Raw genomic sequence first — 27,817 nt, 5'->3', positions numbered from 1 at the left:
AGCAGGAATTTTGGAGGAAGAAGGCGTTTAGTAACAAAGGAAATGAAAACTCTGCCAGTTGGCCGCAGAGGGGAGTGAATGCTGAGAGATTTTGGGAGAGACAGGGAATTAGGACTGACTAAAGTAGCTACAGACTAGTTTAGAGGATATGAGACATGACAAAAGCTTTAAAATTAGTTTTTAACTCAAGTACAGACCTGTGCTTTGGTGAGGATGGAGGGAGTCTTGCATGTTTGAAAGCACATGGAAGAAACCAAAGGAATGTGGAAACTGCCTTATAGGACTGAAACTATGGCAAGTGCATTGATAGTTTGTGTAGCCAGAAACATCTTCCTCAGAAAATGTGTACTGTATTCATGGCTTTGTATATTAGTTGAATGTTCTTTCTATTCATACAAATGTCCAGTTTGTATTTGTATCATGAATCTTTCCATTAAAAAAATGCAAGAATCCTGCTAACTCTGAGGCTTTCAAAACTAGAGCTTTACGAAAGGAGGAAAAAAAAAATTAACAAATAACAAGTAATTTTGTAAGATGCTTAAGTCAGTTTGTGTTGACAGCAATGCTGATTCAAGCTCAAATACTTCTGGCAGTAGAAACTTTTCTGATTCTTTCCTTAAACAAATATCAGTTCAGAAGTTGGCCTCCAAAGTGGCATCCAGGAACATGAATATGTGGGTAACTGGACAAAAATCTGTTTGAAATTAAATAATTTCCTTTTCCTGAAATGCCACCTTGGACCTGGCAAACATTATAACGAGTGGCTGTGTAGGAGGCATTTTCAGGTCTAATGTTTGGGTGGAATGTGTGTTCCTAATATTAAGGTAACCTGCAGATAAAACCACGTTATCTTTTTCTTGTAACTTTTAGTTAATTGGGTTACTTTAGTAGTTTTACCATGGTTTTATCTAATCTTTGCAGGATTTGAAGCTAAACATTTGTGAAAAGTAAACATCTTAAAATGAAAACAAAATCAACCAAATAATAAAGTCCCAACTTTAACCCACATGACTTTAAATCCTTTCTTGTTCTTGAACCAAAAATCATAAAGGCTTATATATTTTCTTATGTAGCATGGAGAAAATTGTGTTTAAGTAGAAAGCTTGAGGTTCAGACTTATCTTGTATTGTGTCCAAAAGCAGGAACTGTCAGAAAAGAACCCCAAACCAAAAACATAGAAAACAAACCTGTGTGTATTTTTTCCTAAATATTGTGAGCTGCACAATAAAACCGCAGGATTTTCATTCAAGCCTTATTAATTTTAATATATTAATTTTAAAGCAAGTCGTCATCTGCAAGTAGAATTTCGCTGATTTTATCTGACAGGACGTGCTGAGTGTTGTTGACTCTTACCTTAATATCTACCTTGAAACTTTTAGTTATTCTCAGTATTTTAAATAGAATTTGAGTATTCATGTATGCATAACATACCCTCTCCTCCTACATCTTTTTATGAACTGGTGTCCTGTGTAATGACTGATGTGCATTTTATGTTTAATTCTGTTAACCAGAGAAACCTTTTCCTGCAGATGTTATTTCTTTGTATTGGCTTAGCAATCATTCTGCATACCGCCTTTTTTCTATATACACACTTTCTACACTAGATTAACAGGAAAATTGAGGTTTTCATATTTTAACAGGAATTTCACAGTTTTCACAGATTGCTGTGGGTAGCCTGTTGAACTCCCATTACTGTTTGTCAAATCTTCTAGGAAATTCTGCAGTTTCTGGTCTTGTTCTTTATGTAGAAATCAAAGTAAATTATCAAGATGGTCTACTGGACTTCTGCATCCTGATCTGTTGTCGTGTTGAAAAAAAAAAAAAAGTTTAAAGACAGTGGATGCCACTCTTAAGATGAGAGATTTTTATGTCAAGATGGAGATGTTAGTACTCATCAATCTGATCTAGTGTTTAGCACTCTTTCTCCTTGCTGAGTTAGCATTTTAAGTCTTCTGGGATGGTCCCATGTGACGGTCCTTAGTGTGGGATGGTGATGCCTTCTAGAACATACTTAAAGATGCCTATAATGGCAGGAAAATATTTGCAGTAAAATTTTAGGAATTAAAAATTTCTTCCCAAGAAAATTAAATGCCTTTGTTAGAAACTTCTAAGGCAAGATCAAAGTCCTGTAGGGGTGTTGCAATATGTAGTGCTGCTTGGAAGATGTGACAGCTAGACTGCTAAATTCTTTTGAATTACTATTGTGCGGGTTAGTTTTAGGTTGACTTTTGCCGCATGAAGTAGTGTGCAGACATTGTGTGGAAGTATTAGGACATTAAAACCAGGAAATTTGTTGCTGCTGCAGAACCTGGGTAGAAAATTGGGTTGCTTTGTCTTTAGCGTGTACTTGGCACTGAGTGTGGTGTTAATTCCAAGTCCTTTTATTCCTGGAAATAAATTGATACACGAAGAAACAAGAGGTCTTAAAATGTCTGTGCGGTTTCTAATTTCATGAAGATTCCTGAACTTGTCTTAATCTTTTCAACAGGATTGATCGCAAGATGTCAAGTTCTCATACAAATTATAGACTAGATGAAGCACAAGCTATAATGAGTGAGCTTCGAACGATAAAGAAAGCCATATGCACAGGTGAAAAAGAAAGGCAGGACCTTATGCAGGTAAAAAATATGCTAGTGAACAAAGAGCTGCTGAAAAGTAGTAATCTACTTGTATTTTCTTGTTGTGATTGCTTTGGGATTACCGAGTTCAAGTAAGGAAGTGGAGTGACCTAAACTGATCTTTCTGTTTGATAATTGCCAATAGCAGGCAGCTCGAGGAAAGGTAAGTAGTCATTGTCTATACTGTGAGCAGAAGACTTCATATGCTTTTCAGATAATGTGGTAGTGCTATCCTTACACTTAGATCAATGTCTGTATTGAATATAGCTTTCTGTTGCTGCTGTCGTAGACTGCTGTGGATTTAAAAAAAAACAACCAAATACCTAAGTTTCATGGTATTTGCTTTTCTTTTTGTTTACTATCTTTGTGTTACCTATGGTGATGTAGAACTGAGAATTCATGTGCTAAAATGTTCACTAGTTTTTCTCCCATGATTTTTCCTTTTATATGTGTTTTACAAAACTGTCTTTCTCTGTGCCAGAGTTTGGCAGTTTTGCTTTTTGCCCCAAACTCTCCTCTTAAGTACCCATATCAAGACACGTGTTACTTTCAAATGGTCTTATAAAACCCTCAAAGAATATGATTAAATACAATGTATACAGAAGCCATCATGCAAGCTTTAAATCATTTTATGAATTGGAACTACATGCCCAAGCAATGATCTGAGTTTTGAATGGATTCTGCATCCTCCTCTGAGCTCTCGATTGCTGTGCCTGTGTTATTAATCTGATAGGAGCTTGATCAAAGAGCCATGAACCTCTGCCACTGCAGGGACTTCAGTATAGACTTGCCCAAATATGCTGCAGATACAGAGGGGTGACAAGGACAATCCTCTTCACCAAGTCTTCCGGCCGCTATATGAAAAAAGGCATCTTTGTTACCTAAATTTTTTATACCATACTGAATAAATATTGACATTCAGACATTTTCTCTCACTTTTTTCTGCAGTAGTGTTTCATTGCTGGTGTGTTTTTTTTTATTTTTAAAATTGGTCTACGATATAGGTGGCTTGTAATAGACATATAATGAATTTCCATGGTTATATAATTAATCAGTCTCCAAAGCATTACCCAAAGGTCAGCTGATGGACCACAAGTCTTTGTTCAAGTAGACAGAACACTTAAGTCACTATGAAAAGTTTCTGCCTTGGCAACTTCTAACATACTTGATATTTTGTGTTGGCCAAGTTTTGAAGTGATTCTTAGTCTTCCACATGCCTGACTAGCAAGAAATGATTAGAAGGGCAGTTCTTCACGGATACAATGACGCACGTTTTAGGAAACTAAGTGGTAATTTAAAGACCTGTGTGTGAGATCTTGGAGCAGCTTAATTACTGGCCTTGTTTTGACTCCCCCACCAGATTTTTTTTTTTTTTTTTTTTTTTTTTTTTTTTTTTCCCCCTCCCCTCTTCTCCTTCCATTTTCAGTCCTCAGTGGCACTAAATCTAGCTGTAAGTATCAGGATGCCTTGAAATTCATGTCTGTTAAATCAGCTTTTAGCACACTTACTGTTTATTTAAATAGAGCGTTAAGGGAGTTAGAAGTCTAACATCAAGCTTAGCATCAGGGATTGGGCAATGCTGGCAGCACCAGCATGCTGCACAGCATTCACAAGGTTGCACAGGACAAGGAAAAAAGAAAAGTTTTGCCATCCTTCTGCATGGGTCTACATAAGGTACAGGAAATAGCAGTCTAGGAGGTGTCGTTTTTGTAATTAATGACAATCTGTTGTGATAGCATCCGATAATAAACAGGTAGTTCAGCAGACTAGAAAATAGTTGTTCCAGACAGGCCTAGCATACAAAACAGTTCTGCATGTTCTGTTGCAATTGTAATAAGGGATTAAATGCCCTAGTTTACAAAATCTACAGTTGTAAAAATTGTTTCTGCCAATTTACGGTGCTCTGCAAAAATATCCAGCTTTCTGCCTGTTTTAAAAGATTATGACCAAACCCAAATAAATTATTTCTGTTGTCACCAAACTTTTCTGTACTTCACCTTTTTATAATTTGTTGAAGATTATTGTTGTAGATTTATTTAGCTTTATCAAACAAGTGCAAATCTATTTTAAGTATGCACCTAATGAGTTCAGAATCTGATTTTTAAATTCCTATCAATTTTGAAATTTTGTCCTCAAAAATCCTACATTTTAAAGCTATTGTTGTAAGACATGCTTTCTTATGAAAAACTTTTTGTTTTGAAAGCTGTTTATAGAGGCGTTCAAAGTATCGTGTAAACAGATGGAGATTCGTTTCAGAGAAAGGAAATGGGCAATTTCTTACTATTTCTTAATTTAAATCTGGCCAATGTAAGCAACAGAACTAAACATAGTAGAAATGACTCAGTCTTGTGTAGGTGCTTGGAAAATTGTAGCTGTCATAGAAATATGATAATTGGATTGAGTTGTGTGGGAGAGAGGGATGACGAGGGAAGGAGAGGGTGGTCAGGTTTAAACGGGATGCTGTGGCTACAAATCAAGCCAAATATGCGGTGTCGCTGTTCCAAAAAAGTGGGCGAACTTTTTATATAAGATTGAGTACTCAAGGTGCGTGGTTAGGTTCCTGAAAGCAGCATGTGTTTCTCTCTTCCCTACCCAACCCCTCACTGCTTTCATACTTTTATTTCTACTACAGTGTGTGTGTATGCTTTTGAAATGCTGTCCTTTATCCGTAGGAAGCATTGGAGTTTGTTGTGGCTTTTTTTTTTGGGGTGTGTGTGGTTTGTTTTTTTTTTTTTTTTTTCCTCTTGTCTCCTCCTAGCAGTTAAATAGGCTAAAGCTAAATAGGTTAGATAGGAAGTACACTGGAATTGTATGTGGCAGAGAGCTCCCAAAGCAAGCAAGAGACAGTGATGAAATGACAGTCCTCATTTCTCTCTTTTTGGGTAGGTCTGGGCTGGTGTGCCTAGAACTTCCCATCCATACAGTAGGCTGGTCTGGTTGTTTCTGTGGGATTGCCATAAACAAATCTTAAAACCTAGATGAAAGATGGATTCCTCCATATAGCTGGGCAGGATGTTACTCCTAGCAGTTTATGTAAATTGTTTCTGTCTGTAAGCATGCTAACTCAGGTTGTAATTTTCCATTGCTGGAGGCTGTGCTTTCCCTTATCCAACTAGAAGGACTTAAAGCATTTATGCTTACCCTAGAGCATAGTCACCTATGCACACACGTGTAAGTTAAGTTGATGCTACTTGATGATTGTCACCTGCCAAATGCCATGTCATTTTAAAATAGTATCCAGGGTTCAGCAACTGTGCCCGGATAGGAAGCTTTGCCAGCAGCCAAGAAGTCTTTCATTACCTGCCAAGGAGATGCTGGAGGGTATCAGGAGAACCAGGAGTACATGAAGTAGTTGAAATACTGGCAAAAGTTTAGATCTAAGTTCTGGCATCAGGATCTTTGGTGTTCAATATGCCTGTAATATAATATGCGTTAGCTAAAGGAGACAGATGGAACATAGTTCATTTGGGAGAATCCTCAGTTTTTGTTCATGTAATGGGCTTTCCTTTGCTAGGAAGAGGACATATTAGATTTTTGTGTAGATATGATTTTAAAACATAACTACCATGTTATAATCCTATTAGAGATCCCTCTTGATCCTCCATAGAGCCAGAGACTGACAGGACTGCATGATTTCCAGTGAGTTTTGAAGAAAAGAATTAGGAGTCTGCAATTTTTAGTTCTCAAGGTGGAAAACATTGGTGTTTTTTTTTGCTATGTCATGGAGCAGTTTGTTTTGTGGCAAGTCTTGGAGGTTAGAGGGACAGTAGGTAGGGACTTGTCAGCAACTTAACTTGAAATTGAACTTTGCTTTCTCAGGACTGAGAAGAAACTAATTTGTTTGTCCTTCATACTAACATGGCACAGTTCCATTGGGAGGTGGCAGAAGAATTGGCTTTTTTGGGCACCCAAGACAAATAGAGCTTCTGGAGGCAAGTAGTAGTAGCCTTGTCCTACTGCCATCATGTCTGGCATCACTCTGCACTGTCCTTTGTCCCTACCAGAGCCGAGTGCAATGGCCCAGCCCCACTTGGACCTTGTAATACCAGCAGACAGAGAACAAGAAGGGAACAGCACATACTCTCACATGTGGCATGTACCTATGTCTCTCCCTGCCTTTACCTAGTAGAAGAGGACAAAAGTGTGTGATTGGAGGGGTGACAAGGAGGAGCACAGCCCCCACTCTTGTGGCTAGGGAGCCTGCTCATTTGCACTCAACTAGGCTGGATATTTTCTCTCTTTATCTCTAGTGGAGGCAGGCCTGAAGGAGGCACTGGTATATAATGACAGAAGGGATAAACCTTGTATGATGGAAACGGGGGCCACCAAAGAAAATCTACTTTTTTTTCTGGCTAGTTTCAGGCAAGTTGCCATTCCAATGAATGCTTCCCAGGCTCTGAAAATAGATGCCTTGTCTTCAAGGTGGTCTTGCTGTTTCTGTGAGCAGCAGCTACTTGCTGTTCCACAGGCTTCTCTTCTTGACTGCACTAGTTGAATCTGTTGCAAAAAAAAAAAAGCAGCATTGATGTGTTACCTTTTCCAAACTGCACTTTGAAGACTGAGAAATCTCCTGGTAATTGTATATGCACAATAACTTGCAAACCATCAGTTGTCAGTTGCTGAAATTTCTGAGGGCCAGCCTTTTCCCAGTGCAGTGCTTCGGATTTGTCCATGATTCTGTAGTTCAGACACAGGAATAAGTACTTTTGAGAGCTTTTATGTCTATTTTTAGAACCAGATGGTTTGATTATAGATTAATACATTGATGTTGACCATTGGACACATCTTTTAAAAATTTCAAAGCAAAGCTTCTGCATGTTGGTAACGGATTAATTTTACTTTCTGTAAATAATTCTATAGGCAAGTTACTTGTCCTGTTTCTAAAACAGATGTTGTTTTTGTTTTCTATTAATGAAAGAATTATAAAAATTAGCTTGTCTAAAAACTTTTTTTTTTTTAATCTCTTCTCCTGTAGAGCCTGGCCAAGTTAACAGATGGATTCAGAAATAGCTGTTGTATTACAGATTCACTGCAGGATCTCCAGCACAACTCTAGTTCACTGAGTGACTCCTGTTTACCTCAACAGCACTGTGATGCTTGTTCTCAGACTGACATCACTGGAGAGGTATGCGTTCCTGTGTGAGACATTTGCTGTAGAAATAGCTGCTTTTCTACTGTAGTCATACATTGTTATTTCCTGTTTTAATTTAAGAAATGTTGGCTGTAGCAGAAAGAAAAATCCAAAGCAATATTGGTGGTGAGGGAATTGCATTTGGTTATTGTTTCCAGAGTGCATGAGTGACCCTTAGGAGTGGTGGGCTTTGAGCTTCTGCTACTTGGTCACCACTTTGGTGCCTGCAGGTTCATCTCTAACAGCTCTTGCTGAGGTGTCCATGGATCTTTTCTCTTGATGTCACCACCTCTGACTTACTAATAATTGTAATGATGCAAGAAGGAAGAAAGAGCTTTAGCCAGCTTGAAGTTGCGGTGGGGACCTGATTGTGCAATCGAAGATGTTAGTTTTCTGGTGGTAGTGATGGGTGGATCTATATATTAAAAATCTTTTTTTTTATCATGCTTGTCATCATTGTTAAAATATGTCAGTGATGTGGGGAAGACCTCTGCCGTTTTCCTCAGTCTGAGACAAAGGAAAATGACTATTAAAAACTCAAAGTATTTTTCTTAAAAAGTAACAAAACTTCTGACCTGGTCTGTCATACCTTTTTGCTTAAGTGTTCCTTTAAATATGGTATTTGAGAAGACCATATTAGCATTCCCTGGAAATAGTTCTATGTAAATGAAATTGTGTATTCCAAATAATAAAAATTTGGCTTGCAGTAGCATTATGGCAGCCTGGCTGTTCTTCAGCAATAAAATATTTGGTTCTGTGGGTGAGATTGACAACCAAGTAAGAACACAACCTGTTTGTAGTTTGTTAGTTCATAAGTGACTCCGCATTTGGTTAGAAATTTTTATTGAACTATGTAACTTTTGAACTGTAGGCTTTTGTCATCCCATTTCTCCTCTATTGTTTTCTTTCACTGCTGACTGACTGCCAAGTTGGATGTCTCCAGAGGACCTCTACAGAAGAGGAAATCTGTGTTTTTAAGAAGATACCACTCCTAAAAGCATCTGAGAAAACTTAGCTAACACTAGGCTGTCTCTCAGTGTGTTAGGTAGATGGTGCCTCTGGGATGTCATTTTTTGAAGTGGTGGTTGATGTGTTTACTGAATTGTGAAATGAATTACCGAAAGGAGCATAGCAACATTTTCCCATTCACAGTACACATTGAATGGCATCAGAAACAAGCCAAACAGAGTCTAAAAATTGTGTTTATCAGTTACAGGTTTTTTGTTAGGAAAATAAATACATATATATGCTAATTGTTTTCCTGAGTAGTGGAATGAGAGTAAAGAATAGGTAGACTTTTTGCCCATGTGATGCTGTAGAGTGCAATATCAGCAGTTAAATGAGAAATCCAGAGGTGCAGCAGTGCACTTAGGTAGGGACTTGGGTTTTAACTGTTCAGTTGTCTGTAGACAGACTTCTGAGGAGGGGAACTGCTGATGTCCTAAGATGGAGAGAAGTTGCTGTAGAAACTGAACTGTGTATGGTAGGAGTTGTACCAGAAATGTGCATTCTACGACTCATTCAAGGGTCAGGTGATGTTATTGTAATGGTGTTTAATATGCACTAATAATCTAGGTGCTGGGTAACATATCACAGTACAGGGAATGTAATCTGAATTACTTCTGATTAAAGTGTCCATAAAAGAGGAGTATCAAGTAGTAAAATCTATGATTCTATAAAAAAAAAATATTTCAGTGAAAATGCTTTTTGTATTTTAGGCATGGATAAAGTTGAAAAGCTTTGATCATTCATCAGTGATTCTGTTTGCTAACTCTTGATTTTCAGGATCATAGTTTATTGAAGGGGTTCATTTATCTTCTGTTTTTTTTTATTAATATTCCAGTTTCATATTTCTAAGGCATACAGTTTATTATGTTATTACTTAAAGCACTGGGGTTTTTTAGTGAGTCCAGTAATTGAGAGCAATTTTCTTTATTGTGATAGTGTTGTTAATTTCTTGTTTCTCCTTTTTTTTTCCCCCCCCTCTTTGCTATTCAACTCTGCCAAAGTTTGGGTTTGATGACAAAACAAGACTTGTAGACAAAGTAAGACTGAACTGGCAATATGAAGAGGCCAAGAAAAGGTAATTAAAGATAAATTTGTTGGGTTTTTGGTTTCACTCCTGTGATTAAGTTTCCAAAGTAGAACTGGAACCAGCCTTTTAGCTGAAATGCCTTTAGTATGACTGATTTACTTACTGTTGGAGTAGCTCTCAGATAGTAGAAGCTTAGGTAAACATAAGACTTTATCATAAGTCTATAATATTTGTTTGCAGAGAAAGTTAAACGTCAGCCCCATTCTACACTTGTGTAAACACAAAATTGCAGTCGTTTAATTGAACTGTTTTCCTTCCACCCCCCTTCTTCTCAAACATCAATATAAACAGTCTTTAAATTTACACTTATCAGCTTGGTCTGTCAGTGTATTCGGAGCTTTCCATACCTGTGTTCTAAGTTCAACGTACTGAAGTCATGAACAGTGTGAAGAAAGAAAGCAGAACTTCCTGTGAGATAAATTGAGATGTTCAGAGCTGAACAAATGATTATATAAAAATAAATGTTGATTTTTTTTTTAAATATGATAAAAAAAATAATAATTAAACTGGCTCCCCTGAAATTGATTAATTCTTCACCAAGTCCTTCAATCTAATTACTTACTGTAGGTATTTATTCCATGACGTTAGTCTTGCAGTTTCTTCATGGCTTTGTATAAGTAATCTGTTCTTTAGTACTATTCTAAAAATACCTACTAGTATAGTTTAGTGACTCCTCACTTAACTTCATTGTTTTTAAACTATTTGCCAGCTATTAAGGACAATAGATCTAGATGATGACTTTAATTAATGCTGATAGAATATTCCCTTATTAAAACTGACTGACACTTAGAAGGTTCTGTATAGTTAACTTTGAAAACTTTTTTTTTTTTTTTTACGTTTGGATTTTTTTTTCTTTTCTGTTCAACTTCACGTATTTTGCTGGTTTTATATCTCTCAGAATATAGGTTAAAAAAAATCAGTAGTTTTCCCTCATTTTTTTCATATTATGATGACTTTTGCTTTGGGGGAAGCCATAATGCTGTCATATGTCTTGGCAAGGATAGGAATTTTATAAGCAATTCACCATTTTGTTGTTCTTGGAAAATTTGCCCACATTTGGATGCAATACAGGCTTAAAAAAAAAAAAAAAAAATTAAATTGGTGCAAGCATGTTAGAAATACACAGCTAAATCTTCAGGATTTGTAACTGGAATGAAAGTCTACATTGTAAAATACTGTGTGTGAATACCAGTGACTATTACCTAATAAAGGTTAAATAATTGGGCAGAAAAAGGGCAAACCAAAAAGCTGTCAGTGTCCTGTTTGGCCGCAGGCTTAACCCTTAGCTCTTAATTAGTCTAGTGATAATTTAGAGGTTCATGACAGTTGCTTAAAGAAGAGCAGAATTTAGTTTTACACTGAGTTTAGCCGAGCCACTAGTGCTGTGATGATTATTCAATACTTGTAGTTCAGTTTTCTGAACTACCTTTTCTGTACCTTTTCTGTGTTCTGAAACACAGTTCTTTTCTCGTGTGATATTGCAGGGAAAGATGGAGGGGTGGGGGATTTTAGGAGTAGAAGCATTTCTCAGCTGGAAACATGGAACGTTTGTGTGTGGAATGCAGTATTTCTGAACAGCAGAAGTGAGCAGGGGGTTTGATGTTAACAAAGTGTAGAAAATCCTGTAACTACCCTTCCAACCAGAGAACAGTAATTGCAGGAAGGGTAGTTTTGCTGTCCCAGGGTAGCAGCTCTGACAATACTCCGTTATTTAGCAAAAGCATGTTAGTTGCTTTAAAATAGTAGCCTTATTCTGCCCGGTATGTTGTACGGAAGTAATCAGCTTTCAGCTTTTGAGTGGAACTGCACAAAGCTCATTTCCCCTACCAGTTATCTCTGTGGTTGCATTCTTCATTTATCATGCATTCCTTCCCCTTAGCTTGCTGGCATTTCTGTAGGGCTTTTGTCTCTACTAAATAACTTTGTGTTCATTCTCCCTTGGCTGGTGAAATATCTACTGTTACTGCACAGTGTGGGTGACGGAATGTGCTGCAAAGGATTAAAATCTACAAAGCAGAAAATTAAAATGCTACAGTATGTCACAACTGCAAAACAGTATATTATGACTACTTGCTTGTCAAATGGGGCGTGGAAACATATAGTAAATAAGTACAACAGACAAACTGTCTTATTTCAAAGTTTGAATGCAAGACTTTTAAAATATACTGTAGGAGAAAAGTGTGACTTTTCCCTTAGAGGAAAGCCCCACAAACTGAAGGGCAGTGTGTTGTGTTTTAGTCACTCCTGTGAATCTATCCAGAACATCATACAGCTTTAGATACAAGCAGAGTGCTTGCCATATGTAGTAAAATTTTTAAAAATAATATGTTCTCTGTATATGGTGTCTGAGCGAGGAAGTGCAGTGTTGGGATTTCTGAACAAGATATCTTGAGGCATTCAGGAGATGAGACCCAGTGATAGTAGAAAAGCTGGTTTATCCTCCAAAAATAGCTCTCCTGCCTCATAAAAGATTGACTTTAATTCCTCCTTCAAAAATATCTCTTGAGTGGTTTGGCTTTTGCATAAATTAAGATATTCACATTGCATTTTCTTTTTCGCCTTCAGTTTCCTGCTGGAAGGAAGTTGGATAATTTGCAATTTAATTGTTCCCATGGGTATTTCAGATGTTGTGAGCTCTGGATCCTGACATCTTCAGCTCGTTGGCAAGGAGCTGAAGCTGTTTCTCCTACATCTGATCCAGGCTCTGGGAGGAGGCGTGTAAATTCTGCATTTTAACTTGCCAATCATGTTGAAAAGAGGTTCAATCACTTTGCTTCTGTTCTTTACTTTTCTCTTATTCCCTATTACTTTAAAATAAACTGTACCTTATTTCCATGAAATTTCTTCTCTCAGATCTGCCAGTGTGGCCTTCGAGAGAAGCAGGAGGGAGGGAAGACAATCTTTTTGAACAGACAGCCCCAAGCTGCCTGGATAAATACCGTCTTCAGTTTCAGTTGCTGGTTCAGTGAGACCACCTCTCATGAAAGCATTTGCACACTGGGAAGCATACCCCTCAAGCACTTCTCTGAGTAGGCTCGTTCATAGAAAGAGAAATCAAAAGCAAATTGTTTTTCTTTGATAATTCTTTAAATTGTGCAGTTCAGTATGAGTACCTGAAGTATATTAGCAAATGATCATGAAATGTCATTGCTGCAGTGCCTCATATCTTGCAAAGTGTATTAATAGGTGAAAAATGATCCCTCCAATTAGAAGCACCAGAATTTTTACCTATGCTTTTTATTTCTGTTTTTCTAAAAATAATCCAGCCTGATGGTAGTGGACTGATGAAATAATAGATCCAAGCATCTTCAACCAATTTATCTGTTTGGGTGCAAATTCAGTAATTTGTGTTCTGTAAATTTGAATTCAGATATGGTATTTTTCAATTCAATAACTTAAATCATGCAGTGTCTGTCAACACACTGATTTTAGCCTTGAAAAAGCCTTCTCCTCAGCTATGCTTAGTATTTGCAAATTCCCTTTAATAATATTAAAGGTGGTGGAAGCCCCATCCCTGGAGACATTCAAGATCTGGATAGATGAAGCTTTGAGTAGCTTGATCTAGTTGGAGATGCCCCTGCTTATGCCAGGGGGATTGGACTAGATGACGTTTAGAGAGCCCTTCCAGTCCAGACATTCTGTGATTCTATGATATTACTTTCTTTTCAGTATGGTGGCTGAATAGTTACTTTGTTGTAAACTTGTCTCATAAATGAAGATGATTTTCAGTTGGCCTTTTAAAAGCACTAGCACAAGCTAATTGTGTGTCAGTACAGTTTGTGCTTGTCCTGACAAAATACGTGTTGGTTGGCTATTGACAATGTTCCAGTACTGATACAATAACATAGTCGAGTATTTTCCTATTAAAATTCATATTGTGTAGGGAGGTTTCAAGGTGTAATTGCCTATTTCCTAGTGAAATTCAGTGGATTTGCATGCTTTATTCTCTACACTAAATCTGAAAATCTGATCTAGGGATGAAGTACTTTGATATGACATAAGTATCTGGCTCAGGCATTTCAGCTAAATCTGAATCTCCCAGTGTCAGGCTTTAAACATAAAACTTTTTCTTTGGGTTGTAAAGGGAACTGAGCCATGTTCTCGAACTGTCTTTAAAGTTTGCATTATACTAGTTTACCTTTGAATTGGGCAAAATACTCATTCTTCTCCTTCACTGGCTTTATCAGGCTTTGCAGTTTTCCTAAAGGAGAATACCTAATTTTATCTGCAAAATGCCAGTGAACTCCGAAGGTTTCGTGAGTGTCCTGAGCCAATTTAAGACCTCCTTTGTTACTGAATCAGGCTGCCAGGAAGGCTGGATATTCTACAGAGCGTACTCGTGTTGTCTGCCAAAGCCACAGTGGCACATACTTGCAGGAACAGCCAAAGTAGACACAGTGGAGAAATTTTGTGAGCATTTGGCAGAGTTCCCCAGCTTCTTGTTCTTTCCATTTCTTTCTTCCCCTTTTTGTAGCCTTCTACTCTTTGGATATAAATCATAATCCACTCTCGAGGATCTGTAAACACCAGAAGTTACCAGGTTTTTATACCCTCCTTTACATGTCTTCAGTCCCACAGCCACCTCCTCTTGATAGTGCACGAGGGAGAAATTCCATGAGGTGGCAGTGAACTGGGTCCAATTATATGCCCATTGTAAGCCTAAGGAAAAGAACAAACTGGGTTTATTTATGTTGATTGTTTGTGTGATCTTAGCCACTGTTCTCCAAAGCAAAACTGTGGGGCTTTTAAAATTTTATTCACACTGGCACAGGTAACAAAGGCCTCAGCCGTAGAGTGGTCTGGTATGTCGCCCAAAAGTCTAGGTATTTAAATGTGGGGGAGCATTGGTATCCTTGGAAAAAACAATTTGTTTGAAGAACTTGTTTGAGCTAGAAAGACTAGAGCCTGTAGGTTAGGAAGTGCCAGCTGTACAATACCTGTAATCTGTCCCTTTTATGAGAATGAGTTAGGACCTTTCAGTTGCTTCAGAGTATTTCTCTCCCAGGACACCTGTGTTGCTCATAATCTGAGTAATGATCTAAACATGGGGTTAGTTGTAAATCAGACTTTCATCTCCCAAAAAGTGATTCTTACCCTCATCTCATTTCTCATGCTGTATTTTAATAAATAACTTCTAAACAGCAGTGTTCTGAACTGCAGGGTTCAGGTAGCGGTCTTGAAAATGAGGTTATAGACACTTAAAAAATCTTCTAGGTTCCCCGGATACTTCCAGTGACAGAAGGGTTGATCTGTTTTGTTTAGGGAGGTCTGTGTGGGTATATAATCATTCAGACATGCTATAAATACTGAAAATACATGGGGTTTTACCTCTCTGATGTAGTTTGTCTAATAAACTACTGGCTGGACTCCATCCTCGTGCTGTTTGTTATGTTGGACTAGGCATCATTCTAGCAACCTTAGTATGGCCATTTCAGGGCTAGTTTGCTGTTTTGAATCCGTGCTTACTTAAAGATCACCGGGTTAAACCTTTGCCATCCCATCTGTGCCCTTCCTGCTTCTCTGCTTAACAGGAGCTGTTATATTCATCTCCATTTGAGATTTTTAAATACTGAAGGAAGCAGCAAGTTGGTTTGCCTACCTAGGAGACCAGTCATTTGATACCACCTACTCGAGAGTGGAATGCAAGCTCCTCAGCACTTGTTATGCAAGGATGGGAATGGGCAAAATGCCTGGAATGTTGATGGCTCAAAATTAACTGTTTTTTCCCCAGGAATATGTTAAATTACTATATCAGTAGGGATCTCAGTTTCTGGCATAAGGCCAGATAAAGCTACTCTTTCTTCAGCAACTATGCTTGAGAAGTAGTATCTTAAAAAACACCCACTAGGGAGGAAAAATGTGTTTGGAAAACTGAGGCTTCTTAAAGGACCCTAACTTTTGTTGTCCCCCTTTAAACTGCAATCTCTGTCAAGTCATTGACTTACTTAAGTGGGTGTTTAAGGTAAGTGAGTAGACACACTGAGTCTGAAAATGCAAAACAGCTGCTTTTTTTGTAATGTACCAGCAGTGAGAATGGCTGGTGTAGTGTAGGTATAACATTTGGCTTGGGCAAGCACAGTGAAATTGCTTATTTATGCATTTGTTGTGATTGGGAAGAAAAGCTTGTGTTGGAAGAAGACAGATTGCAAATATGGAACATGCTTAAGAGGATTTTTAAATTGATTGAACGTGACTCCTCAGATATTTTTCTTCAGTTTGAGTGAGACCATAAAAGTCTTAGGGGCTTTTTCTAGTCAAAGAGATAAGTTTCAAAAGTTTATCACGTGTAGCTTTTTGAAACAACTTGGACAGAGGGAGTCCTCAGTGGAAAGCGAGCAACAAAATTCCCCCAAAGCTCCAGTTCATTTTCAAGAAATATAGGTTGCAGAAAACGAGCTTACTGATGATAAAGTTCCCATCCCAACAGATTCCTGCATTATCTAGTATTTTGCAAGTGATTTTTCTTTGCTTAAAGGGATAACGTAGAGACAAGAAGAGCTAGCTGAAATGCTGGGAGTGTCAAAGGAACCAAAGTGAATACCTAAGGAGATTTTGGAATTCTTCAGTGATACAAACCTTGTCCACAGCAGTACTTTTCCCTTTAATGACAGTGTAATTAAGTTATTGTATGACAACTTCCTACTTTCAAAACATCATTGTAACAGAATTTGAGGGGGTAAAAAACCCAAACTTTAAACTGCGGTGACTTACACAAAGGGAGTTACGTGCTCCCAGCAATCTCAAGGGTCTAAATTAAAACCTGTTGTAGTGAGGGTGGTGTTTTGCCCTACAGCTGAGCAGATTCAGTGGTTAACTAGCCCTGGAAGGGGGGGATCCCACCTTCACCGCTTGCTTGCCAGTACTTCTCTCTTCCTCCTTGCCTGGATTAGCACTTATTTGCTCCTATGGTCAGCTTCTTAGCCAGCTCGACCTGCATTAGAAAAATAGCTAGCAAAACAATGGTGAATGTTAAAATGAAGGAGAGGGTCAGTGCTTCAGCAATCTTGCAGAACAACGCAAAGACTTCACCAGAGGCATCTCATCTCTTTTCATCCACAAGCTGTGTAAGAGCTTATGAACAGGACCATGGGAAAACACTGCCAGGGCTCATCTGATTCACATTTGCTTGCCAGGCTGTGGTAACTCAATTGTACCTGAATTCTGTAATTCTGTTGAAAGGACCTCGAGTCCTCATTTGTTTGACTTGGCACCGAACCCTTGAAAATCAAGCTGTGTATGCCTTCAGGAGTGTCTGCTGAGCCTTCCACAGCACAGCAGCCTGGGCCGGGGAGAGGAAGGGCGCCGACTTCGCTCGCTCTGCCTGGCCCTCACGTTTGGTGGATGGGGCGAGGTGCTCGTCAGGAAGCTGCATCTGGAATTCATGCACAATAGCTGAGGCATGAAATAGTAGACTATACGAATCGATTCACAATGGTGCTTTCAGTAGCCATTGGCAGGAAGTTGGTTATTAGTGCAAGGAGGAAATGGTATTGAAGGGCTTGATAAAAATTCTGCTTTAGACTAAAATGTAACATAATACCCAACTGTGGTTTTTTTTTTTTTTTCTTTTCTGTAAGTGAAATCTAAAAGGGGAAGAAAAATAATCTTTGACAAAATGCACAGTGGAATTCCTATTCATATGAGTGCAGTCATTGCGAAATGACTTATATTGACACTTTATTTCTCTTCCCCTGATAATAAGATGGTCAGATACTTTCCAGATGTCAGTACGAAATAAACATCACATCAGGTTTTGTTTTCAGATGGGGAAAACCTTATCTTTGTCATGTCTTTGCCTTTTCTTTTATTCTTCAACACATTATCACACCATGGATCTTGTGGTTTTATGTGCTTTTACCTCGGTTGGTTTGTTATTATCTTTTCTTTCTTACCAGATATTGTGGAAAAAAGATTACTCTAACTTACCAAAAGCATGAACACATATCCTACTTTTATGGCTGGCTTTAAATGTGCTTTTAAAAATTTATTTATTTAAAGGATTATAGTCTTTTATGGAGTACTGACCTTTGAATACTACCATTTCAAGTGAAGATGAAACTGAGGTGTACAACTGCATGTCTGTTGTACAGTTCTTTAGTTTCAAAGTTCAAAAATCAGCTATATTTTCTCTTATTCACTTTTCATTTTAACTGTAGCATTCTGAAGTGTCCAGATTGCCGATTGTAAGACAAGCATAAATATCTAGCAGTAAAGGTGTTCTCCATGTTATGTTTATATACCTTTTGATTTTGCCAAAAGAAACATTTGTGAAATTTTTAGCTTTAGGGTTCTTTGTAATATTTATGAGAGTTCAGAATTTGCTTTTAGCAGAACATTTTCTTACTGTGTCAACTGTGGAGTTAGTCTTAAAATTGTTTCGTGTAATGGTTCAGAATGTTGAGATACAGGAAATTACTTCTGGCTACTAGGTCTACTACTACTACAAAAAAAAGTTAAATTAGCTTATTTAATTGCTTGATCTGATGATGGATTCCTTTAAAGCCACATGTATTTTGTAACCAGCAAATATTTTTTTCAGACCTATGTTTTTTGTTTTACTAACAGCTGATTTAGTCTTAAAATTTTGTTGTTGGTCAGGACTGCCTAATATTTTCAGCCCCTTGAACTATTCTCTACTAAGATATGTTACACGGATCTATTGTCACTAGATAAGCATCTCTCCTTCATCCCCTTCAACTTTTTACTGCCCTTTTGAAATCCTAAGTTAAGATCTGAGAGTTGAAGAATAAGGAATTGAAGGGATGTTCAAATCCATCAGCTATGCACGCAGCAAACTCAAGAGCTCTAACATATTAATTGATTCATTACAAAATGAGAAGGCTGTGAAGACAGATACTGTGCATGTGACAGATAAATGCACTGTAGTTCTTCTCCAGCTAGATGCTTAGGAGCACTTGCAGTTCTTTAGTGTTTTAAAAATGCAGAAAACAAAACAACCCAGCCCAAAACAAGAAACAAATAATCCTTCCAAACTCCTCTAAATTTTCTTGGTTTGAAATTCAGGAAAAAAAAAAAAATCACAGAAGTCAACAGGCTTCATATTTTGGTATTTTTCCTCTTAAGTTGTCTTAATCTTTGTCTGTTCTGTATTCTTAAATATATTTATCCTATTTTAAAGAGTTTCAAACATACAGCAGCAGCTGGCTTTGCTAGACAACGAGTCTTGGCCAGGAATGGCTGAAGCGGACAGGGACCGTCTTCAGCTCATCAAAGAGAAGGAGGCTCTTCTTCAGGAGCTGCAGCTCATCAGCCAGCAGAGACGTTCCCCAGAAGACATTGCACGTTTGGAGGAAGAAAAAAGACGCTTGGAGGATGAAATTCAGCGGGCTCGAGCAACCTCTGCTCATGGGGCCACTGAAAGGTTTGGGAACTTTAGTCTTTTCCTTATCTACTCTAGTACCCATATAGATAGTTTCAAAAGAAAGAGTGAGGAATTTTACTGTGTTTAAGAAACAAACGAACAAAAATGTTACTAGTGTAATTTCCTTTCAGGAAAGGAAGAGACTGCTCCTGACTCCTGTTATTTAATTCTGTTTCTCTTGAAGTTTTCTGAAGGAAAGTTAGTGATCTTGACTAATTATTTATCTTTTCATTGATCTGAAAAGTCCAAATAGGAAGAAGAGATCAGAACAGACTCATGAGAGATGCTTGGAAAAAGTCTGTGTGATATTGTCTGATAGAGACCTGAATAACAGTACCTGGATAGCAAAAGATTTTTCTGTTATTTTGCAGTGGAGTTGCATATTCATCACCAAAACCATCACAACAAAGATCATTTCCTGTATTTGGTTTCTGCCTTATAACAGAAAAATGAAATTATTAAGTTTTTACTGCAACTGGTTAAGTTTTCGTATACAAAAATTTTTCCTTTTAATTGACAGCCTCAACAGTGGGAGCATGTTCCAGCTCTGACATTCAGAGAGCATAGTAAACAGTCATTCTCGAAAAATTAAATAATATCAAGTTACATTTAAAACCAAACAGCATCCAAAACATATTGATGAGAAATACTGTGTTTATTTCAAAGTTGCACAGGGTTTCCTGTAGCCAAGAAATAGACGAAACCTCTTGCCTCTTCTTGTTACAAAACAGCTAGTCCTCATTCTTGTTTCTGAGACTTGCTTCTCTTAAATAGCCATAAAAAGACAGGTTTGAGAGAAACTGCATGAACCAGCTTTTATGTGATCTATGTAAAGGTTAATACTTACATAATTAAAACACTTCTAAAATATTTTCAAGTCCCAGCTTTATACAAATGTTGAGAACTTCAATTTCTTTTTTAAAGGTTTACTTCAGACTGTAAGTAGAGAATTCATAGCCAGCCTACAGTTCGTTATATATTTTGCAGCATTGTTACATTGGCTTTCCAGCTTAAACTGAAAGAAAAGGGAGTTCACTTTACACTGCAATGTAGTAAGTTTTATTTGTTGTTCTTGGGCTCTCATGTTAGGTAGCTCATACTACGTTGGCAAGAAGGCCAAGCTATTTTTCCATGTAGTTCATGCTGTGGAAACCAGCGTTCCAGTGTGATACTTGATATTTCAAATGCTAGCAAAAACTTGAGTGGAAGTTAGAATCATATGGAAGGGCACTCTATTTTCATATAACAAATTGGAGGAATGCTTAACTATTAGTAGCCCAAATTTATTTATTCGTTTAGTTTAGGCTCAAAAATATCCAAAACCATTCCTGGTTCTGCTTTTCTACTTCTGCTCTCTCCTAATCATGAAGTACGAAGAAGTTTCCTCTTTAAATAATTACCACTTCTGTTCTATTACTGAGTTTTAAAGGCAATGACCATGCACAGATCACATATCTGATATGCACAAATCAGAACTAACTTGAAATCCATGTGACAGAGGTGGGCGCTTTTTTTTTTGTTGTTGTTCTTCTTCTTGGAGATGCCTTAGTTGGAGGCATCTCTTGTCCTTTAGCACAGGTACCTGCCTTACAGCAGTGATGATTGTGGAGTGTATTTTACTAAATTTGTTCTCTAAAAGTAGATGGTGTGGATACCCCTTCTTTTCCTTGCAAGCTGTTGAATCATTAAGTTTCTTGCATGCATTTGTCTTTTTCTTCTGATTCCTGCATGCAGTGCCTTTACCCTGTAAGCTGACGTGGCTGGGATGGAGCCTTCCTTGCAGCTCTTGGTTAGCCTGGTTTGGGGTCCCCAGGAGCCAGGAGCAGAGGTTCAGCATTGCAGTCCTGCCACGTGGTTGCAATGAGTGGAGCCTCCCCCGAGGGCGGGGGGTTGCTGGAGCCTGGCGCTGCAGCCCCTCGCCAGCATACAAACTGATGAAGTTGGAGGCCGAACAAGTTGAGAGATTTATGTTTTTACTGCTAACAAAGACATATTTTTTTTCATATTTTAACCATGCAAAGGGTATTGAAACTAATGCTGCCGTTCTGTTTTATCCAGAAGGGCTCCCTTTCTCTTGAAACTTTTTTTTCTATCCTTTCCATTAACTTATTGAATTCTAACAGCTGTCTTTGCAGTTGAGAAAGGTCTGAAGCAGTCAGATAAGTGTGATCTGCTTTCTCCAGTCTGTCAGAATAACCAATTTCCAGCCAAGTTGTGAATGCAGAGCTGGAGCAGTAACTTTCCTAAATATACAAATGTACAACACAAAACAGATTACCCCTCTGATTTTATTTTGAAGTTCAGTGATTGGGCTTGTAAATACAAAACGCCAGGCATACTTCTAGTTCTGGATTCAGGGAAAGAATGAATGTCATATCAATAGATAAAATGTATTATTCGAAGTTTGAATAATCTCAGAATACAGAACTTAAGATATCTTACAGGTGTATGAGACCAAGAGCATTATAGGTGCATTCCATTTGTGTTGTGGCAATGGTACTGAGTAATTCAGCTGCTTATTATTAGAATGGGCGAAAGATAGCCTCAGCAAGTGTGTTTTGTCATAGCTTAGTATTCAAAATGCTCTACCACCTACTTTAATAGAATGTTATAGAACTGTACTTTAAATACCTGTCTGGGAGTTCTGTTGGAGTCTTGGTTCTTGTATTTTTGCTGGAATTACCACTGATGCATACAAACTGCGTAAATTAAAACTTTTCCTTAACAGTGAAATGTCTTTTTATACTTCAAACTGCAATGCAATGATTTTTTTTTTTCTGTACTTGGAAAGCTCCTAGCACTTTTTGAACACTATTGTAATGAAAAATTGTAATGTGTATCTGTTAAATTATAGGATACTGTTACAGGAAAAGAGAAATTGTTTGCTTATGCAACTAGAAGAAGCTACACGTTTAACCTCATATTTACACTCCCAGTTAAAAAGGTGAGTTACGTAGGCTTTGAAGTTTAACTGCAGCAGGGAATAATATTAATAATCTATGAAGTTTACCTTTCAATATTGCTGTGTATATGTGCCAGGTCAATTAAATTTCACTAAATTTATACAGTTTGATCTATGGAACGTGATGATTTGAGTGGAGTTTTACAAATAGTATTAGTATTTATAAATAGTATTAGTGATGGCTATTTGGGCTAGATTATTTCATATACTTGGCAATTTCATATGTTATCTTATTTTCTGAAAAGAAGATATGTACTTAAAACCCATTGTAATATTGTCACAGTTTTACTAGCATGAAGATAACATTCTTTTAACTTCTGTGACATTTTAATATCCTGATACTTTCTCTGAAGGATGGGTTTTGATCCCTGGTGAGATAACAAAATTTTGCCATTTAAATATGAGAATGTGCTAAGACCCACACAGAAGCCCAGCATGTTTTGCATATTCACACTTGCAGCTGCCTTTTTAGATGCAGCTCATGGGGATTCCTCAGCTCAACACCATACCAACATCAAAAGCTTAGTTCCTGCTGTCTCACTTCATCTCTCTCCGTTGCTTATATTCTTGTCTCCTTAACTGTTGGAGAGTGGTAGGGGGAACTGGAATAGAACTCTTCCTAAAGTATTTATTTTGCACTGGAACAGCCTATGAGGGTGAGGTTTACGTAGCAATTTGCTAGGACTTTCCAAATCCCTTCACATCTCTTCTCCCTGGTATGTTTATGAATTAATGTAAATTCAAGCTGGATCATGGTAGTCTACCCTTCCTGGCTTTACACTGAGTCCACTGATCCGCTTCCTTGTCTGGTCCCTCTTCTGCCAAATTAGGGCTGCTTACACATCGGAGGAAAGAGTCCTGTTGGACCATTTGTCTTCAGGCACTCGGTCCTGGTCTGGTTGTCACCTGCACTGTTTGAGTCATGGTTGTGCTTTAGACCAGGGCAAGAGACATGAGCTAGACCTTAAAACGCCAAATCCTGTCTCTGTGTCACTGTACTGAATACGTGTACGTTTGCTCATGTAATCTGGACTGGCGTTTTAATGTCTGCAGTGGTGTTTCTCCTTCTATCTGAAAGGGTCTCTTTTGTTTTCTCTTTCTTTGCCTGCCGTAGTCTGTCGGCCAGCACCCTCACAATGTCCTCTGGCAGCAGCAGGGGATCCCTGGCCTCCAGCCGCGGGTCCTTGGCCTCCAGCAGGGGGTCCCTCAGCTCGGTCAGCTTCACGGACATCTACGGCCTTCCGCAGTACGACAAGCCGGAGGGCGCTGCGGACTACGGGCAGCACCTGCGCTTCGACATCATCCCCTTTGAGTCCCTCACCAAGGACGTGCTGTACGCCGATCCCATCGGACACTCGAGCTTCAATAAGCAGCGGAGGTCCCTGGATACCCCGCAGTCCCTGGCGTCCCTGTCCTCGCGGTCCTCCTTGTCGTCGCTGTCCCCTCCGAGCTCGCCTCTGGACACCCCGTTTCTCTCTGCATCTCGAGATTCTCCCTTGGCTCAGATGTCAGAAGGTTTTGAGGAGATGGCGGGCATAGGAGCCCTGGAAATACTTAGGGCTCAGACCACAGCGTTGGGTGATGATGATGCACAAGGAATGAGCTCATCTCAGACATCCAGTTACCCTGTGGACAATGAAGGGCTGCGAGAAATGGGACCACAGCTGACTGCTGTCCAAACTGGTGGAGGTGAGTTTCTGGACATTGTTTTGTCACATTATCATAGAAAATGTCATGCAGGCCTAAGTGTGCTAGCACAGTAGAGGTTGTTACTCAGTTTGACTTATGTTTACTTCCATGAGGTAAAAGTTACATGGTAGATGTTAGCTGTTAAAAAACCCCAACCAAACCAAAAAACCCAAACCCCAGACTTTAGATTTAGGGCAAGGAGGTGAAAGAGTAGAAAAATCCTTGTAAATAGGCCTTTAAAATGTGGTGAATTGGGTGGAAGATAGAGAATGGAATAGGGACTGACTTCATCGTATAGCTCATCAAGGAGTAAATATTTTGGTCTTGGATTGGGAATTAGTCCAAAAAAAAGCATGGTTTAATTACTTCTGAGGCCACCAGTTGTGCCTATGTTACCATTATCCTGGTAATTTAAAGGTGCACAAAGATGGGGGAGATAAGGGGGGAAAAAAAAATCCCAAAACAAACCAGAAAACCCACAATGGAGAAAAAAAAAAAAAAAACCAAAAAAAAAAACCAACCAAAAAACCCACAAACAACTACAAAGCCCGACAAGGTGATGGAGCCGACAGTGCTCAGAGGCTGGCTGACTCCATGCTCAATTTGTAGACCAGGTTCCCATGTCTAAGTTCTGCAGTGGAGCAGAAGCCACAGTGGCATGACAGTCATGGGTGCTTGTAAGTAGAGTACTTCTTCAGCTAAGGAGCATCTTTTGTAGGGAGTGTGTGAGAAGTCCAAGCACCCTCTTGGGTGGTTATCTCGGAGGACCTGTTCTCTCTGATCACAGGGGAGGGAGGTGTGCAGTTACCACAGCACATGTACTGTTGAATTTTCTTTTCCTGCTTGACTGGGAAGTTGATGGACTTGCTTTAGCTCACATTGGTGGAACCTTCTGAGGCACTACAGTTAAGAAACATAAATTAGAAAGATCAAAGAGCAAGCAATAACCTTTTTAAAAAGCAAAACATTTAAAAATGTGAGCATACATGCACGTGAGAAATTCCTTTTCCTGTTCTATCAATCAAATGAAGAACTGTTAAAATGAAAAAGAATATTAATTCATGGTGATGTTTTTGTGCAGGCTTGCTTGCATTTCTAATAAAACCGTAGCAGTATAGAAGGGCTTTTAGAGACTAGTTTTAGTATTAAAGATTGTAGTTCCCATCCCATTTCTATATTATTCTAGATCCAGGACAATCTGGATATAGAATGTCTGTATTCAGTGTTAGCAAGTTCAGAGAATGCTACATTCAGGACTTAGAGCATCAGGAGTAATGTGAAATATAGGCAGAGAATGTATCATCCTACCAAAATCTTACTTGTCAACTGATAATAAGAAGGAACATTGATGATATCTAAGAAAAAGCTTTCAGCTTTCTATTTTTAAGAAGGAAATGTCACCACTGTGCTAAAAAGCCTGAATTGCTCAAACAGCATTTGGGTCTAGACTCACCTACTTTGTTTAATGCAGCTAGCATTGCCAGAAGATACTGCTGCAGAATTTACGTTTCCTAGATGTAAACATTTCTAGTGCTCATATTGCAGCTTTCAGACCAAAATAAACAGAATTCCAGAGACCGGCATGTAAGCTTATGCTTAAATTAGTGCCATGAAGAGGCTTCCTGAGGCTTTCTTTAAACCTCAGATCAGACCACAGCTTGTCTTCACCCATTGTGGTAAGAGAAACTATGTTAGTAGTTCATTTATAGCTTGTATGTGTTTCCTAGAAGTGAAGGGCCTGGTCTGAGGACCTAGGGAGTGGTAGGATGAGGGGCAAGTTCCTGCTTGGGTTTTCTTTTTCTCCCTTCTCTATCAGGTTTCTGCACATTTCACATTTCTCTGAAAACCTCTGCCAGAACATGCCTGTGCTACCTGCTGCCACTGCTGTGGTGTCCAGCTCCTAGTCCAGAGGTTACAGCTTCTCTCTGTGTACAACAGAGTGCTTTGTGTTGCTTCTTTCTTGATGAAGAATATATGATTAAAAGGTAGCCAGACTGTCTTTTTTAAAAAAAAAAAAATAATAATAAAAAAAAAAAATTGAATTTGAAAACAATTGCTTGAGAAATATTTGTTTAACCTTTCATTTTTTTGGCTGGAGTCATGACTACTTTGAGCTCCGTGATCACTGGCTCGTGGATTTGCAATTGTAATGCAGTTGTTTGCAAATTGTTTAGCTTTTGTACTCTTTTCTTTTTGAAGAACTTGATGGAGCGTCAAGCTTGTGATGTTTGGGGACCCCCAGATGTTGAGGGGGTTTTGGTTTTCTCTAAGGTACTATGCAGTGTGCTTTGCTGCTGCCACCCAACGGTCTGATGGCATAATGCGACTCTGTAAAACCAGTAAGTCTCTGCTGGGAGAAATATTTTTCTTGTTCCATCACTAGACAAAACATGAGGTAATTTTTGCAAATTCTGGGGGCCTAGGGGGTTGTCACTGAACTCTCAAATACTTTGCACTGAAGCAGTTCTTGGGAAAGTTTAAGGAGTTCTTGAACTGCAGTTCTGATGTTGCTGCTCTGCTGTTGTGTTGTTCTGCATGTCTCGGGACATGCTGTGAAGTGTGTTAGCACGTGTGAATGGAGGGAGTATTCCCGAAGGGTGAAACCCATCGTGTTTATACGGCTGGGAGTGAGAGGAATGTTAGTGAAATACTGGGCTTTAATGTCTTCACTTATCTCTTCCTCTCTATCCTAAAATAATCTTTAAAGTGCTAAGTTTCCTTTAATGCCTAAATAATTTCTTGTTTGCAAAATATTATCATAGATCTAAAAGATGATTTATCATTGTGTGCTTTACATTTTGTCTTGTTTCTCATGCAGCACAACAGAAAAATTCACTGTAAGTGAACTTGAAATCACCTATTGTGCTGGTTTTGTCTGTTATTCCCTGTGTGTTTTTCTGTGTGAAGTGTTGGTTGTTTGGGTGTTTTGTTTTGTTTTTGAGCTGCATGTGAAGAAACAGGAGATTTTGCTACATTTGGTTTTGTTTGGTATTGTGCTGTATCTCTTTAATTGTTATGGCATACTTAATTTTTTGTATGTCAGCTAAACAATATATTTACAGCTGTAGTTAAGTTCTTGGAGAAAAGTGTTCTGTGAGCTTCAGCTTTATTATAGTAATGCCTGATAGCATCAAGGTAGGTAAGGTCTGTTTGTGTCTCTGATTTATTTTTTTGTAGAGTATTTGACTCTTGTGTAGTGCATTTTGAGCTCACATGTGGTGTTGGTAGCCTCCTAAGCTTGTGAAACACACTTTAGATTTATGTATTTTTTAGCTAATGAAATCTGGGACACTGAAATTTTCTTTGAAGTTCCCTTTTTCAACTTTAATGATACCTGAAAATATTCTTTTAATCAGGGCTGTCTTATGTTAATCAAGCTTTGACACCCAGTAGTTCTGGAAATTCAGATATATATTTTTTCACTTTTTTTTTTAATTTTTAAATTACAATAGAAAGATGAAAGGTAATTGTCTGTCTTAGAAACTTCCATTTTAAACGATTCTTTAACTTCCAACATTGGAAGGCCCATAGCCTGTGCTAAACGTTTACTCTGTTTAAACGAAAATCTGAGGTTTCTGTCTTGTTGACTGATTTTTCCTGCTGGCATTTTTCTAGTCAAGGATGTGTTTGCATCTCTCCCAAATTTACTGGAGTTGTCCAGATCTAATCAAATCCTTCCATGGCCTGCAGGCAGTGAGCAAATCACTGTCAATGCACATGTTGTAACATGTCAGTTTTTCAAGACGTTATATTGGTGCTTCAGACCAATTTTTCATTCCAGACAAATTGGGAACATGAACTTCCAAAGGAGAGAGCCCATGAGATCTTTCATCTGCTACATCTGTACAAAGAATTCACGTAGAGGGGTGAGCCAAAGGCTCAGTTACAGAAAGAAGTCATCCTAGTGCGATTTGTTGAAAATTAGTACAGAAGTTACTGA

The 27,817-nt window shown here is 38.4% G+C and overlaps 1 protein-coding gene across 1 annotated transcript in view; it reads left to right on the top strand.

Moving 5' to 3' along the window:
- The window catches only part of WWC3 (WWC family member 3), a 58,955-nt gene that overhangs the window by 14,404 nt on the left and 16,734 nt on the right, over positions 1-27,817 (top strand). Inside the window, exons 5-10 of the mRNA XM_008949066.1 lie at positions 2,489-2,618; positions 7,594-7,743; positions 9,759-9,832; positions 18,984-19,226; positions 22,081-22,170; positions 23,303-23,877. Coding sequence (XP_008947314.1) covers positions 2,489-2,618; positions 7,594-7,743; positions 9,759-9,832; positions 18,984-19,226; positions 22,081-22,170; positions 23,303-23,877 — 1,262 coding nt within the window. The remainder of the gene's footprint in view (positions 1-2,488; positions 2,619-7,593; positions 7,744-9,758; positions 9,833-18,983; positions 19,227-22,080; positions 22,171-23,302; positions 23,878-27,817) is intronic.

This window comes from Merops nubicus, unplaced genomic scaffold (genome assembly GCF_000691845.1).
Source record: "Merops nubicus isolate BGI_N331 unplaced genomic scaffold, ASM69184v1 scaffold17181, whole genome shotgun sequence".
Classification (NCBI taxonomy): domain Eukaryota; kingdom Metazoa; phylum Chordata; class Aves; order Coraciiformes; family Meropidae; genus Merops; species Merops nubicus.
The sequence above is the reverse complement of the archived record's forward strand: the minus strand, read 5'-3'. Positions and strand labels throughout refer to the sequence as shown.